This window comes from Drosophila arizonae, chromosome 3 (assembly GCF_054131065.1).
Source record: "Drosophila arizonae isolate 15081-1271.41 chromosome 3, UAZ_ARI_1.0, whole genome shotgun sequence".
NCBI classification, from domain to species: domain Eukaryota; kingdom Metazoa; phylum Arthropoda; class Insecta; order Diptera; family Drosophilidae; genus Drosophila; species Drosophila arizonae.
Genome location: NC_142923.1, coordinates 3,938,668 through 3,953,664, shown reverse-complemented (window position 1 = coordinate 3,953,664; position 14,997 = coordinate 3,938,668). Strand labels below are relative to the sequence as shown.

Below are 14,997 nucleotides of genomic sequence, written 5' to 3'. Positions count from 1 at the left end.
TTTTCGCGTCTTTCAGCTTACACAAGAAACACACACACATACACAAACACATACACATACAAGCACCCACGCATAAACACGCATGGGCTGCAGTGTGCGCTTACTATGAGAACTTAATTGTTTAATAACTTTTTTTGTGTACGTACGATCTTCATGAAACTTTTAGATTATGAATATAACATGAATATGCATGTAATTGCCAAAGCACAAGTCTCTAGTATTTGAAATACGCGTTTTACAAAAGTGAGGGTGAGGGGGTGAATTTAGAGGTGGGGGGTAAATTTTAACAAAAACCGAAATTGTATGAATTGCATATAAGCATACATTCAAAATTTGGAGACTCTAGCAATAAAGATGTAGAAGATATAATTTTATAACTGGTTTTCGATAAGGTTTTTCATCGATAAAAAAAGATCGGGATGAGTTATCGAATTTTAATGATAAACTCGATATCCGCGCTGTAATTACGAACATTTAGCTCTTATATCTTCGGAAATCGACGCGTTCAAACATACGGACAGACGGACAGACGGACAGACAGACAGACGGACAGGGCCAAATCAACTCAGCTCGTCACCCTGATCAAGAATATATATACTTTGTGGGGTCTGCCACGCCTCCTTCTGCCTGTTACATACATTTCAACAAAACCATTATACCCTGATTTCCCATTTTCAATGGGTTCAGGGTATAAAAACAAAACCTAATATACATACATATATTTACATGCATACATATGTATTGGCCGCACCAGCAACGTGTTGAAAGTATAAAAAACAATGCTACGCAGTTTATATAATCATCAATATTAAAGTTTGTGCCCGATAAATTCAATGATTGTCCTTGTCCCACTTTTGCCGTTCGTAGCGCACGTAAACAGCTGATTGGCAACGCAACAGGTAAACAAAATATTTCGATACGTTGCGAATATTCAGCAACTCAAAGATACTATGACCCTATGCAATGCACAGTCTATATAAAAACCAAGCCATTTGGCTCATATTTCAAGTTTAACTTCAAATTTAAACGATGCGCACTTTACGTATTTGCAGCCATTCACATATAATTTTCAGTTTTGCCAGTCACTGCGCATGCAAACACCATCAGCTGTTTGGCAAAATGTAAACAAAACGTGCTCCGTTTGCCGACATGCCGCCAAAGTCGAGTAATAAAAAGAACCAAGCTACTTGGTTTCACTGTGAGAAATGTAATGTACACATAACAAGCAAATCACGGGATACACACGAACGAGTATGTCCTCTAGATGAAGACGTAAGTGGCGCAGCTGTAGAAACAGAATTTGTGCGCAATGGAACGCTTTATACGAGCAGCGTGCAGCAGAAAAATTTTGAAGTGGAATCTTTGAAAGACCTACCGCCGAAATATGCCAACACACTTCTATTTATGTCGGAGGGTGCCATACAGCTTGCTCAATTTCATATTGGGCAACAGGTGGTTGTAGAACCTGCATTGGAAGAAGCTAAAAATCCTGCGCTGGTTCGCATTCTTTGGCCCATTTCAGAGCAGTTTCTTACGACTGTTTTTGCCACAGCTGAAGGTAGTGTGGAGATCTTTAATAAAGGAAAATTAATAATGAATGATCTGCTATTACAGATTATAGACAAAATTGGTCGGTATTCCAAGGCAAATTGCTCCGCATTTCAGCCCTGAACCACAGTCAACTTTTTGCAGCTGCTAGCGTGACTCTAAGGCATTCAAATTCAAGTGAATCGGAATTGGAGCCAATGCATCTGCCAGACGTGGCGGCGGTACTCAAGCGCAATATAGTGAATCAAGTATACAGGAATGGCAGCGAACTGTATTTAAATTTCTTTAACAAGCCCTTGACTTTTCGCCTGGAAAGTTGGCAAGGAGTGGAAGAAGATGCTCTAGAGAATGCGCTGGCCAATCTAAGTTTGGTCAACACACAACAATTTGTGCAAATAACAAATGCGACACGGCTGGAGATATTACTTAATAAGGAACAAGTCAAAGAGCAGCAGCCAGAACTGGATCAAGGATTAAGTAAAGCAAAGATTGGCGGACTGGATAAGCAAATCGAATTGGTGGAAGAAAGCATGGACTTTGCACTAGGCTACAAGCCAATGCCAAAAGGTAAGCGAATATATATTTAACTATATTTTATTGAAGAGTATATTCTTGTAGGCATTAAAATTTCCCGTGGTTTGCTGCTCTATGGCGCCAGCGGCTGTGGCAAATCCCTGATCTGTGAGGCCCTGTGTTCGTCGGCTCAGAGAAGCAACAAAAATGTCCAAATCATTAATATCAGCAGTGGCGAAGTGTTTAGCAAATTTCTAGGAGAAACAGAGCAAAAGCTGGCGGCATATTTTGAGCGCGCCTACTCGCATTACCCACATCCCTCGCTGATTATCTTGGAGGATATTCACACTCTCTGTCCTAAACAGGATTCCAATGATTTGGTCAAGCGTGCTTCACTGGCATTGCTCTCCCAACTCGATCTGCTTAGCAGCGGTTGTCGGGTTGAGACGAGTCGCACTTTCTTGCTGGCCACGAGCTCGCAAATTGATGCACTGCATCCGAGCATAAGGCGTGCGGGTCGTTTAGATTGTGAATTGGAGCTGGGGCCTCCTAACCCAGCTGCTCGCAAGGAGATTCTGCAATGTCAGCTTCAACAATTGGAGCATACAATAAAAGATGTCGAATTGGAGCACATTGCGAGCATCACACATGGCTATGCGGGCGCCGATTTGGTTAATCTCGTATATACAGCCACGCTAGCTACACTGAAGGAGGAGCCTCGCCCTCTAGAGCTACGGGACTTGCAAGCAGCACTCACACAAGTGAAGCCCTCAGCTATGCGCGAGGTGCTCATTGAGAGTCCAAATGTACTTTGGTCAGATATCGGTGGCCAGGCTGCACTGCGTCTCACTCTTCAACAAGCCATCGAGTGGCCGCTGCTGCATGCCGATAAATTTCAGCGCCTGGGCATTAAGCCACCGCGTGGCGTTCTCATGTTTGGTCCGCCTGGTTGCTCGAAGACAATGATAGCCAAGGCACTGGCTACGGAAAGTAAACTCAACTTCCTTTCCATTAAGGGCCCGGAGCTCTTCTCCATGTGGGTGGGCGAGTCGGAGCGTGCGGTGCGCGAGGTGTTTCGCAAAGCTCGCCAAGTGGCGCCGGCGATTGTTTTCTTCGACGAAATCGATGCGATTGGCGGCGAGCGATCCGAGGGTTCCGCTGGTGGCTCGTCTGTCAAGGAGCGCGTGCTCACCCAGCTGCTGACCGAACTGGATGGCGTGGACGCTTTGCATAATGTCACCATTGTAGCGGCCACCAATCGCCCAGATATGATAGATAAGGCCCTGCTCCGGCCCGGCCGCATTGATCGTGTCTGCTACGTGGGTTTGCCAGAGGCGGCGGCACGTCGCGAAATCCTCCTCATCAAGCTGCGTGCCATGCCATTGGCTGAGGATGTGATTGTCGATCAGCTGGTCGAACTCACCGAAGGCTATTCGGGTGCAGAGATTCAGGCTGTTTGCCATGAGGCAGCGCTCAGCGCTCTGGAGCAGAGCTTCGAGGCAGAACTTGTGCATTGGCGACACTTCGAATCGGCGCTGGCGACAGTGAAGCCACGCACAAGCCCCGAACTGTTGCTTCTCTACCAGGAATACATGAAAAAGTAGATAATAAAGTTCTCTTTTTGATGTTCTAAAAAACTATTTCTGCTTAATTTAAATTTTATTTGTTGTAGAAAGGCTTGACAACAATTAAAATTAATTGGAAATTGATTTATAAAGCATTTGCGGCATTTCTGGAAACCTATATGTAGCATATACCGTATATATGTATATAGTACGATATGTATCATTTTTTCGACTACTCCTATATATATTAAAAAATAACATTTTATTTTACGAATTTGTTTATACATAGATAATAATTTTTTATTTAGGTTTCATTTTCTCTTTTTCGTTGTTCATATTGATATAAAAAATAAATAAATAAAATCGTAAATTGGGGGATTTTTCTATATTTTGATTCAATTTTAATTTAATTTATTCCAATGTATATTTGCTTTTGTGTCTAATTCGCATATTTTTTTTATTTATTTATTTATTTATTTATTTTTTTTTTTTTTGTGGAATCACTTTAGCGCTTCAACACATAATCATAAGCTAAACTCATAAATTCATAAAAACCTAAACGATATAGATTAATCAAGGCAAACAATTATTTAGAGTTATATATGTATGAATATTAGCTGTCTGTGATAAGATTCAGTTTTATCAGTCTGCCAAATCTAAAAAAAAAAAAAAAGAAATAGGAGGCAGGAAAGTTGGAGAACTGCATAGTCGACTAAGCGTTACCCTGTAAAAAGTGTAATAAGTGATTGAGAATGGAATGAAAGAGTATTAAGGTCTATGAAATTAATGTTCCTTTGGAATAAAGTTATAGAAGCAATATACATATATTTAACAATATACAAGATTTAACTTGCTTGTGGATCAAAAATATAATATGCCACGTTACCAAAAGTATAAGCAATATAAACTTTGGTCAGAACTTACAAACTGTCAGGCAAATATAATTATATATTCAAATACAGGTTTAGATAGCCAGTCGCGTTAATAACCTTGGTTTAAAGTGTTGCAAGCTCAATGGCAAGCTTGTTATACCCATAAGTAAAATAAAATCAATTTGATTGCCCAATTGAAAAAAACTCTACAATGCCAATAGGAAACTGAACATATACTGCATATATGCCAAAAAATACCTTGTAAATTCAATATATAGTTAATACATATTTTTTATTATTTTTAACTTTATATATTACATTTCTTTTAGATAAATCTGTATGTATATTTTTTATTTTTTATTTACTTTTTATTATTATTTATTTATTTATTTATTTATTTATTTTATTTATTTATTTTTTTTTTCTTTTGTATCGTTTAAAGATACAGTTTTAAAATGTTTCACAATGTATAAACACTTTAAGCATTTTTTAATACTTACAAATAATATTTTTCTTTAACATTTAAAAATAGATTTAAAAAACGTATTTTTATAAATAGCACAAAATAAATATGTACTCGAACTAAATTAGATCGCTTAATTGTAAGCTCACATGTGTATTTTAGACCTTTTTTAAAGTAATCGAAAGTGCAGGGTATTACCAGCTCGTAAATATATGAGTACATTTATGTTTGTATGTACCTACATATGTATGTATCTAGTACATAGGTATATTGCTTGTTTTAAATCGTGAAATATTTTTTTCGGCTCGCAATTTGAAACGTTTTTTGGAAGAAAGCAATAGGTCGCTCTTGCTTTCAGCTGACCGTCAGCGAATCGTCGCGAGTCGCGAGTCGCGTTTCGCCTCTGATCGGATCGGAACAGTTGTTGTCGAGCAGGCGTTGCGGTTACGACACTCAATCAAGTAGCCGCAATATATTTACATTAACGGGCGTGAGAGCGTATCGGCTGCTTCTCCAGTTGAGATGCAGAGCTGGCTAAAAATTTCTCTGCTCTTGTGTCTGTTCGGTTTCTTTCGCGAGCTGAGACCCTCGGAACCCTTTGTCACCGAGTATTTGGCTGGCGATTGGGGCAACGTGACAACAGAGCAAATCTCTCAAGATGTTTATCCCTTTGGCACCTATGCCGTGCTCGCCCAATTGGTGATCGTGTTTCTCATTACGGATCTGCTGCGCTACAAGCCGATTATTGTGCTCTCCTCGATAGCTGGCATAATTTTGTTCTCGTTTCTACTGTGGACGGACACTATCTTTGAGCTGCAGTTGGCACAGCTATTCTATGGCTTCTTCACCGCCGCTGAGGTGGCCTATTACACATACATGTATGCGAAAGTGGATCGGGAACGCTATCAAGTGGTCACCGGACATACGCGAGCCGCGATTTTGGCTGGCAAATTTCTCGGTGGCGTGATTGCCCAGCTGCTCGTCTCCACGGACAGTATGAGTTTTCGTGGCCTACATTTCATTTCGCTGAGCACGCAGGTGATATCGCTGGTCATCTCAGTGCTGCTGCCAAGTGTGCCACGAAGTCTCTACTTTTACTCCACTAAAACGCATCATTCAGAGGCAAAGGCTGTTGTATTAGTTACTACGGACGAAACAGCTCCAAAGTTCTCTTTGAGCAATGCTGGTCGCCTGCTATGGTATCATCTCGCCTCCTCGTATACGAATCCTGTGGTGCTTCTGTGGAGCGTCTGGTGGGCTTTGGCCATTTGTGGACAAATACAGGTCATATCCTACATACAATTTCTGTGGAAGGAGCTGGCGCCCGAAAAGCAGAGTAATTACAATGGCGGAGTCGAAGCGGTGGCCACCCTGCTGGGCGCCATTGGAGCCATCCTGGCTGGCATGTTGAACAGCAATAGCAAACGCAGCTTCTACATGCTGATCAATTCCATTTGTGTCGCTGTTCTGGGCGCACTTTTACTGCTAGCGGCGTGTGGCAATAGCGTTTGGCTGGCCTACGTTAGCTACGTGATCTTCTGTGCCGTGTTCTTCTTCATCATCACAGCGGCCGCTGCCATAGTGGCCGAGAACCTGGTGGACGACAGCTTCGGCCTGATCTTTGGCATCAATATGCTGGTGGCACTGGTACTGCAAACCATTTTAACCATTGTCGTAGTAACGGGTAAGTAACAAAATTAAAGTAATTCCTATTCAATTTCCATAGCTAATACTTTTTATAAATATTTTTCCAGACACCGGATTTGGTCTGCCTCCAAAAACGCAGTATATTGTGTACGGCGGCTATTTCATTGTCTTGGGCGCAGCTTATTTGCTGCTACAGCTGTTACTTAAGATATTTGCAAAAAAATCTCCTGCAATAAATGCGTCTTGAATATCCATAATATATTTTGAATTTGTTTGTTTACTTTTCATACCGAACATATGTTTTAAGCAAACGAGAACTTAAAATGTCACTGTTACATTACTATTATTAACAGCAATTAGTTATTTAATAAAAATCAAGTCTTTCCAAAGTAATATAGAAGTCCTTCCAAAATAAATGTGTTGAATAATAAGTATAATAATTTGACTTAATAATCATTTAAAATATGACGACTTTCATAAAATGTACCAGAAAACGGTCACAAATACAGCATTACAGCGATCAGCTGTTTTTTTATAACATATGCAAAATTTCGCTGTTGCAAAATAGACAAAACCGATATGCTACTGCAGCCCTGGCTCAGACGCAATCGATGCTGTAATCGTAAAAACCAAAACAAAGTCGAACGCCTTTCGGTCTACGCGATTTCGCTATCTTTGCATGGGCAGCTAAGAATACAAGTACGTTTGTTTTAATGAGTATAAAGAGAGTTGTTTATACTTAAGTAGTACAGATATGCATATATATGTAAGTGCGTATAAAGTGCAGGTCATTAGGGCGAATGTGACTCACTCAAAAACAACTTGCAGCTGATTACGGTTGAATATCGTGTTTTTAACTGTGTGTGTGTGTATATATATATGCGTTGTGTGTGTTTGGCCTTAAGTAATTATTTGTGCTCTTTCTTCATTTTGTAGAGTTGCGGTTAAGAATATTCAAATAGCTGACAAATGAGTAGTGAAGCCTCATTACTGCCTCCTGCTGTGGCCACCTCCCCCATAGCCGCTGCATCTGCCTCAAATACCTTAACTGAGTCTATCTCGAATACAGATTTTTACATTGGCGTCGGCTTAGCCATTTCATCATGTTTCTTTATTGGCTCCAGCTTTATAATCAAAAAGAAGGCGCTCTTAAGGCTTAGCAGACATGGCGAAGTGCGCGCTGCAGCTGGAGGATTTGGCTATCTGCGTGAATGGATTTGGTGGGCGGGGCTGCTAACAAGTGAGTCATAAACGGAAAATTCTTATATCGCTATACTCATTTAATATGCTTTCAGTGGGTCTTGGGGAAGCAGCCAATTTTGCTGCTTATGCCTTTGCGCCCGCCTCGCTAGTCACGCCTCTAGGAGCACTCAGTGTAATCATCTCTGCGGTTATGGCATCGCGTTTCCTTAATGAGAAGCTCAACTTGTTGGGCAAACTTGGTTGCTTCTTGTGCATATTGGGCTCTACGATTGTGGTGATCCACTCGCCGAAGGAGAAGGAAATCGAGGACCTACAAGTGTTATTCGAAATGCTACAGGATCCAGTTTTTATACTCTACATAATTTGTATATTTGGCTCATGTGCATTTATCGCCTGTTTCGTGGCTCCACAATATGGACACACAAACGTTTGTGTCTATCTATTCGTCTGCTCCGGAATTGGGTCCTTAACTGTAATGTCCTGCAAGGCTTTAGGCTTGGCCATCAGGAGTACGATTGCCAATGGCTCAAATGTGTTTAGCACTTGGATGCCATGGTTCCTCATCGTCGTCACAGTGACCTTTATAGCCATCCAAATGAACTATTTGAACAAGGCACTGGATATATTCAATACGAGCATCGTGACTCCCGTTTATTATGTGATGTTCACCACCTTGGTGATTACGGCATCTGCCATACTACTCAAGGAGTTCAGCAAGATGCGTTTCGAGAATATCCTCGGCGATGTTTGTGGCTTTTTGGTGATCATCATCGCTGTGTTTATGCTAAATGCATTTAAGGATATTGATATTACTTTGACTGATGTTCGTGGCCTGATGCGCCCCAAGATGCAACGCCTCTCGCAATATGATGAGGAGGTCCTTGTCAGTACTCATTTAAAGGAGCGTCGCTATTCGTACGGCTCCAGCGATGTCTTTCGCAAGGCCTGACATAAGCAGCGCTATCAAGTTTAGTTATTCCCCATAGCAAAAGCTTGAACAAAAATTGAAATTGCAATCCAAACAAAGAACACGAACTCCCATATCATTCGCATTTATCATTAAATGTTCCTTCACTCACATTTCGTTAAGTCTTAGCGTTATAAGAATATTGTTTACAAGTTGAAAAGTGCGATCAGTTATTATTTCTTTTTAGGCATATTCAAAACATTATTAAAATTGTATATACCCTTGCCAATTTCTGTTTGTTTTAATCCTTAATAAAACGAATCTTTTTTAACTTACCCATACTTTAATCAAAATCATTTAGATTTTACAAATCAACAAAGCCATAGCTGCATTTCAAACTAAATTATTTTGCCGGGCTTTTAATTTCGAAGATCATTGATAACAAAAGCAATCGAAAGCGCCTCCGTGTGAATGGCAGAGCTGCCAAAATCACAATTTGAAATTGTTTATTGCAGTGACATGATAAAATGATATGTGAAATCAAATATTTATTCTTGGTTTAATTTTTTAGTTAAACTTTTATAGCTTTTATTATAATTTAGCCAACAATAACGCGCATCTAGTAAGGTTTGCTTATATATAAATATCTCCACATCGAACAAATTTTAGTAGCTTTTTAAGTCTACAGCTTATACAACCAAATCAAAAAATGTAAATAAAATTTTTTGTTAGTCCGATTTTAAATTTCGGCAATAGTCGGTGGCGATAACAAACTGCCGCGTTTCACTGTGAATGGCAGGGCTGCTAATTAAACAATTTATTTCCACAGCTATATACATATATACTCGTGGAAATAATTTAAACATTAGGCAGCAACTGTGAGCAGACCGAAAAATGAGTGCCTTACGTTTTGGATTTGCGCGCTACGTGGTGAAATGTCCATTCGGCAATCGATGGAACAACCTCGTTAGGGCTGCAACAATGGCGGCTGTCAATGGGAATGCCATTAGAGGAGCCGCAACGAAAGCAACTTGCAAAACTTTTGTCATTTTACAACGAGCTTCGCCCGTGCTCATATCGTTGCGCAGCTTTTCATTCAAATCAGTCACCAGCCTAATGGAGGAGAATTGTATTGTGCCCGATGTCATTTGCAAGGCACCCAAGTCCGTTGTTTCAATTGAATATGACGGCGGCATTTGCGTACAGCCCGGTGTGGTATTGACCCCCACTCAAGTGAAGGGTGAGCCCCGTGTCAAATGGGAAGCCGATCCTTCCAAGCTGTACACCCTGTGCATGACCGATCCGGATGCACCGAGCCGCAAGGATCCGAAGTTCCGTGAATGGCATCACTGGCTTGTCGGCAACATTCCCGGCAACAACGTGTCCAAGGGTCAGGTGCTCTCGGCCTATATTGGCTCCGGCCCGCCACCAGACACCGGATTGCATCGATATGTATTTTTGGTGTACGAGCAACAGTGCAAGCTGGACTTCGACGAGAAGCCGTTGCCGAACAACAGCGGCGATGGACGCGGAGGCTTCAAGATTGCCAAGTTTGCTGAAAAATACAATTTGGGCGATCCTATTGCCGGAAATTTCTATCAGGCCGAGTATGATGACTATGTCCCCATTCTCTACAAGCAGTTGGGTGCTTAGAGGCATATGTACCCGAGGCATTTGTATGGATTACATAATGTGGGAAGGGAGTTCTTTATGAATTGTTAATTAGAAACTGATATTGTAATTGAATATTGGCAATAAAGATGCATTTAGCATAAACTTTTTTTTGAATTTTTTAAATTTTATATGCTATTGACCTATTGTAGTTTCAGCTCGCCGCAAGACAGCGGATTACATTAATACATATTTTTGATCTACGAGCAAAAGTCCGTCCTAGACTTCGACGAGAAAACGTTGACAAACAACAGCTGCAATAAATGCAGAGGCTTGAGGATTGCCGAATCTTTATCCTTTACAAGCTATTGAGTGTTTAGAAGCATATGTAACTAAAGCATTTGTATGGATTACATAATGTGTGAGGCGAGCTTCTTATAAATGGTTGATTAGAAACTGATATTGTAATTAAAAGATGATAATAAAGATACATGTAGCATACATATTTCTAAAGATTTTCAATTTTACATAGATCACAAGTGCACAGAAATGCACCGTTAATAGTGATCATAAAATAGATACTGTATTTAATATCGATATTTCGCGAAGGCTTGGGGAAAATTTTATATTGCGATACTTGCAAACATCGGCTAATTACCATACTAAATAATAAAAATTTTTATGATCTATTTCACAATTTCGGTGAAGTGGACTTTGATAATTATGTGATCTATTATGATCTATTTGTCTAGTAATTTCTGTGACGTGGGCTTTAATGAATATGTGCTTATGTAAACACCTATTTGTCTTTAATTATTTACATATATAGCAGATGTACTACATTAAATTTTCACCTGTATATATTATATACTGTGGCGATATGACATTATTTTTTAATTTGAAATCGATTCCGAAATTGTGAAATTCAATTTAAGCTATAATTTTCTAATCTCAGCATTTCAAATGAGTTGCGGTTTTATTGCGTGCAACTGTACTAATGTTTTTGTTGTTAGAGATGCCAAATATAAATACGATATTCGGAGTAAAGGCATTTTGAAAATATCGCTAATATTTATAAGCCAAAACTTTGATTCAAACTCTTTACTAACATTTTGACGAAGATAACATTAGATTTTAATATACAAGTGTATTTTCAACGGAAGAATTTAAAAACACAAACGAACAAATAATTCCGTTTTATATTAATGAACTAAGCTCTAAATATTTTTATTTTAAAAATGATTTGGCTAAAGCAAAGAATTCAAATGTTCAAAGCTTAACGACTGTTTGGATATTCTCGATACTCGACTATCTTAAACAGATGCGGATTATCGATACTTCTAATACGATCTCCATTTGTTGAGCTTATTAAAGCAAATTTACGATCTAAGCAATTATATATGTGTAAAATACAAGTTCTCAAAATTTCCTTGTCTTCAAAGTAAAATCGTTTACTATTTAATGTATGCATTTATTTATTCATTCTCAATCTACAAATTTTTGCTTATGGGTGGACACATAAAAATCATTTATATATGTATAATCAAATTTATATCAACTTGGGTTTCAAAATGCATACAGGTGTAGAATTTGCTTTAAGATGATAAAGGTGCAGCGGACTCTAAAGTTGGGTACTGCTGTTTGTGTTCCGGCCATTCCACCTCGCTGATGGCCTGGCAAAGAGAAATGGAAATGTTAAGAGAATATAATATTTTTCCATCGAAATATTTATTTCATACCTTCAACTCGTCGAATGCCTGCTTGGCTATCCAATGGAATAACGGATTCTTCCAATCGCGTGCTATGGCCTGCAGCTCTTTGACTCCAGTTTCCGTGGACGGCGACGAAGTCTTTGAGATTTTCTTATACTGAGCCCACAAATAGATCATGCTGCGCATTTTGTAAGTCCAAAATTCATTTGGAACCGTTCGTATCATATTCTGAACCTTCTCGGTATTGGGCATCTTGAGGTTCTCCAAAAATGTGATATTCATTAGTGTAAATATGGACTTCATATTATTGAAATAATTGTCCGAATTCTTTTGCAATGCAAATTGGGCTTGGTTAACAATAACGTCGACCACCTGTTCAGTGGTCAGACGTGGCAAATCAGGTATAAAGCAATTGCGCAAATTAACGCTGCCAAAGGTGGCCAGTTCCTCCTTGATAGCCTCCTCGCACCACTTGTAATCTGTCCACCAGCTCTGCCACGATGTATATTTCTTGGCCTCCTCCTTGATGGCCCACTCGTAGTGCAAACGTTTGCGAATGCGTTTCACCAAGGTGCGTCCAGCATTTTTGCCTTCCTGCTCGTAATCCTGACTCTCAGCCATTGCCTCATCGTCCAGCTCTTCGCCGCTTGTACTATAATTGGGCAACTGTTCGAAGAACATAATCGCATACGATTTATCCTCGGGCTGAGGCAACGCTACTTTCAGGTTATTAATATAGGGCAGCTTAAAGCCGCCGATCAAAAATCCACGCTTAATTGCGAGCTTGCGACGCTTGATATCCGCCTTGGTCAGGGGCGCAGGAGCTAGCTCAGCCACACGCTTTTGAGCTCCAACTAAAAGGAGATATATATAGATTAGATATGCATTATATATAAGTATTTAATATCATCGCATACCTTTAACAATAGTTTTCTCTGCTGGCTTCTGTGCTTCAATCTCTTTTTTGTTGTTGTTACTGTTGTTGTTAATGCCTTTCGCTTGAGTATTTGGGGCAGCATTGGGCGCATTCGGCTTGGGCGGCATATTAACGGGTTTCGGTTTGCCGCCATTGACACTCACATTCTTAACTGTCGATACATTCCTATTAACAAATTGTCTTTGAGGCAGCGGCTGCGGCTGCGGCTGCTGTTTCTGTTTTTGTTGTTGTTGCTGCTGCTGTTTCGGTTGTTGTTGTTGCTGCTGTTTCGGTTGTTGTTGTTGCTGCTGTTTCGGTTGTTGTTGCTGTTTCGGTTGTTGTTGCTGCTGCTGTTGTGGATTGAACTGCTTGTTACGTGCAACATTGGGCAACTGTGGCTTGTTATTATAATTGATATTGTTGCTGTTAATTTGTCTGGGAGCACGTCCCCCTCCTTGTCCTTGTCCTTGTCCTTGCCCTAGCCCCTGATTGGGAAACGGTGGCCTATTGCCCATGGCAGCTTGATTAGGCTTGGGAATCGGCGGTCCACTAATATTTGCAGGTCCATTCCATTTATTGTTGCGATTGCCGCCGCCAATCGGTTTACCCGGTCCAAAGCCATAATTGTTGTTGCCCACTTGCCAGTTCGATTGGTTCTTCATCAAAGCATTGACCGTTTCCAACACTGCCAAAGTATTGCCAGCGGAACCAGAGTTGTTCGGACCGCGATAGTTGCCCGGCCCATTGTTCTGGCTGTTATTGTTGTTATTGTAAAATGATTGTGGATTGCTGCTGTTGCTGCTATTGCTGTTATTGATTTTGTTGTTGTCAAAGTTTAAGCCATAATCGTTGGGCGGTTGTGGCCCACGAAAGTCGTTATTAAAATTGCGATCATTAAAATTGTCAAAGTTTCCAGTATTATTGGCACGCCCATACGGTGCTGCCGGGCGATCATTGTTGAACTTGAAATTGGAGCCAGTGCGGCTCACATGATTCGAGTCTTGGCCACCGCCACCGCCACCGCTGACGCCACTGAAGGTATCGCGCCTAAATGTGTCCAAGTTGCGATCATTATTGTAAAAACGTGATGGAGTGTTGTCCGATTTGTTGTTGATGTTGTTGTTAGTGTGAATGTTGCTGTAATTAAGATCGCTAATGGAACGAGTTAGGCCCAAATTGCTTGGCAGCTGTTGTTGTTGATGCAGGGGCCCACGATAATTATCAGAGCCAGACATAGAAACAGAGTTTGATCTTGGCTCAAAAGAGCGGCCAAGGAAATTTGAATGCGACTGCGACTGCTGCGGCTGTAGTTGTGGCTGTTGTGGTCGAAACTTATCGTCAAAGCTACTCTTGATCGGTGCAAGACTGCCATGGCTATTGCTGTTGTTAAAACGTTGATTGTTATTAGAATAATTTGAGTAGCCGCCGCCGCCACCACCGCTGATGCCGACATCGGTAGAACGTCCAAAAGTGTTTGATTGCATGCTGCCAAATTTGTTGTTATCGTTATCGGAATAACGCTGATTGTTGCCAAATTTGATGCTATCAATTTCAGAAAATCTTTGATTATTAAAACCAATTCCGCTGTTGCTATTGTTAAAACTATCCGTGCGACCATAGTTCATTGGACGACGGAAATTGTCGTCGACTGCACTGCCACCACCGTTGCCGCTGATGTTACCGCTGCCACCGCCGCCGCCGGCACCGCTGCCACCACCACCGCCGCGAATTGGCGCAAAAGACGATGCATCATTGGGCTGACGACGCTGGCCAATGCCGTAGGCGCTGTATCTATAATCCATAGCTAATTGCTCACAAATTCGTTTATTTGTTGGCAATTACGCGTCGAGAACGTATAATGTAAACGGCAATATTTTTTTTTCGTAACTTTTTAACTAATTTCTTTTTACTTGATGCCGTTCGAACTTGTAATATTTTCACATTTGACAGACACGCACACGCACAGGCACACATATATCCAAACGCACAAGCTCACATATACAAAGCAGTGCTGTCAAACGTCAAAATGCGCTACATCGA

At 40.6% G+C, this 14,997-nt stretch overlaps 5 protein-coding genes across 5 annotated transcripts; 4 read left to right on the top strand and 1 right to left on the bottom strand.

Annotated features, from left to right (window-relative positions):
• Positions 1–526: 526 nt before the first annotated feature.
• On the top strand, positions 527–3,701 carry LOC108610381 (ATPase family gene 2 protein homolog A). Its single transcript, XM_018002461.2, has 4 exons — positions 527–899; positions 1,053–1,558; positions 1,615–2,115; positions 2,167–3,701. Exons 2-4 carry the CDS (start codon positions 1,150–1,152, stop codon positions 3,663–3,665), a joined length of 2,409 nt encoding a protein of 802 aa, XP_017857950.1. The 5' UTR covers positions 527–899; positions 1,053–1,149; the 3' UTR covers positions 3,666–3,701.
• A 1,516-nt stretch (positions 3,702–5,217) lies between these two features.
• Positions 5,218–6,867, top strand: LOC108610386 (thiamine transporter 2). The gene is made up of 2 exons (XM_018002467.2): positions 5,218–6,645; positions 6,716–6,867. Exons 1-2 carry the CDS (start codon positions 5,484–5,486, stop codon positions 6,853–6,855), a joined length of 1,302 nt encoding a protein of 433 aa, XP_017857956.1. The 5' UTR covers positions 5,218–5,483; the 3' UTR covers positions 6,856–6,867.
• Positions 6,868–7,117: 250 nt separating this feature from the next.
• On the top strand, positions 7,118–9,053 carry spict (magnesium transporter spict). Its single transcript, XM_018002468.2, has 3 exons — positions 7,118–7,307; positions 7,545–7,848; positions 7,904–9,053. The coding sequence occupies exons 2-3, from the start codon at positions 7,578–7,580 to the stop codon at positions 8,758–8,760; spliced, it is 1,128 nt and encodes a 375-aa protein (XP_017857957.1). The 5' UTR covers positions 7,118–7,307; positions 7,545–7,577; the 3' UTR covers positions 8,761–9,053.
• Positions 9,054–9,381: 328 nt separating this feature from the next.
• Positions 9,382–10,494, top strand: LOC108610390 (protein D3). Its single transcript, XM_018002471.2, has one exon. It carries the CDS (start codon positions 9,613–9,615, stop codon positions 10,369–10,371), a length of 759 nt encoding a protein of 252 aa, XP_017857960.1. The 5' UTR covers positions 9,382–9,612; the 3' UTR covers positions 10,372–10,494.
• Positions 10,495–11,779: 1,285 nt separating this feature from the next.
• On the bottom strand, positions 11,780–14,932 carry LOC149269601 (uncharacterized). Its single transcript, XM_089465789.1, has 3 exons — positions 12,959–14,932; positions 12,069–12,895; positions 11,780–12,002 (listed from the first exon to the last, which is right to left on the bottom strand). The coding sequence occupies exons 1-3, from the start codon at positions 14,757–14,759 to the stop codon at positions 11,925–11,927; spliced, it is 2,706 nt and encodes a 901-aa protein (XP_089321915.1). The 5' UTR covers positions 14,760–14,932; the 3' UTR covers positions 11,780–11,924.
• Between the last annotated feature and the right edge of the window lie 65 nt (positions 14,933–14,997).

Bases quoted from the DNA above. Each gene is read 5' to 3' on its own strand.
- LOC108610381 (XM_018002461.2), top strand. From the start codon at position 1,150: ATGCCGCCAAAGTCGAGTAATAAAAAGAACCAAGCTACTTGGTTTCAC. The intron at 1,559-1,614 runs GTAGTGTGGAGA...CTGCTATTACAG, and splicing joins TGTTTTTGCCACAGCTGAAG to ATTATAGACAAAATTGGTCG. The intron at 2,116-2,166 runs GTAAGCGAATAT...ATATTCTTGTAG, and splicing joins CTACAAGCCAATGCCAAAAG to GCATTAAAATTTCCCGTGGT.
- LOC108610386 (XM_018002467.2), top strand. From the start codon at position 5,484: ATGCAGAGCTGGCTAAAAATTTCTCTGCTCTTGTGTCTGTTCGGTTTC. The intron at 6,646-6,715 runs GTAAGTAACAAA...ATATTTTTCCAG, and splicing joins AACCATTGTCGTAGTAACGG to ACACCGGATTTGGTCTGCCT.
- spict (XM_018002468.2), top strand. From the start codon at position 7,578: ATGAGTAGTGAAGCCTCATTACTGCCTCCTGCTGTGGCCACCTCCCCC. The intron at 7,849-7,903 runs GTGAGTCATAAA...ATATGCTTTCAG, and splicing joins GTGGGCGGGGCTGCTAACAA to TGGGTCTTGGGGAAGCAGCC.
- LOC108610390 (XM_018002471.2), top strand. From the start codon at position 9,613: ATGAGTGCCTTACGTTTTGGATTTGCGCGCTACGTGGTGAAATGTCCA.
- LOC149269601 (XM_089465789.1), bottom strand. From the start codon at position 14,759: ATGGATTATAGATACAGCGCCTACGGCATTGGCCAGCGTCGTCAGCCC. The intron at 12,896-12,958 runs GTATGCGATGAT...ATCTCCTTTTAG, and splicing joins AGAGAAAACTATTGTTAAAG to TTGGAGCTCAAAAGCGTGTG. The intron at 12,003-12,068 runs GTATGAAATAAA...TCTCTTTGCCAG, and splicing joins AGGCATTCGACGAGTTGAAG to GCCATCAGCGAGGTGGAATG.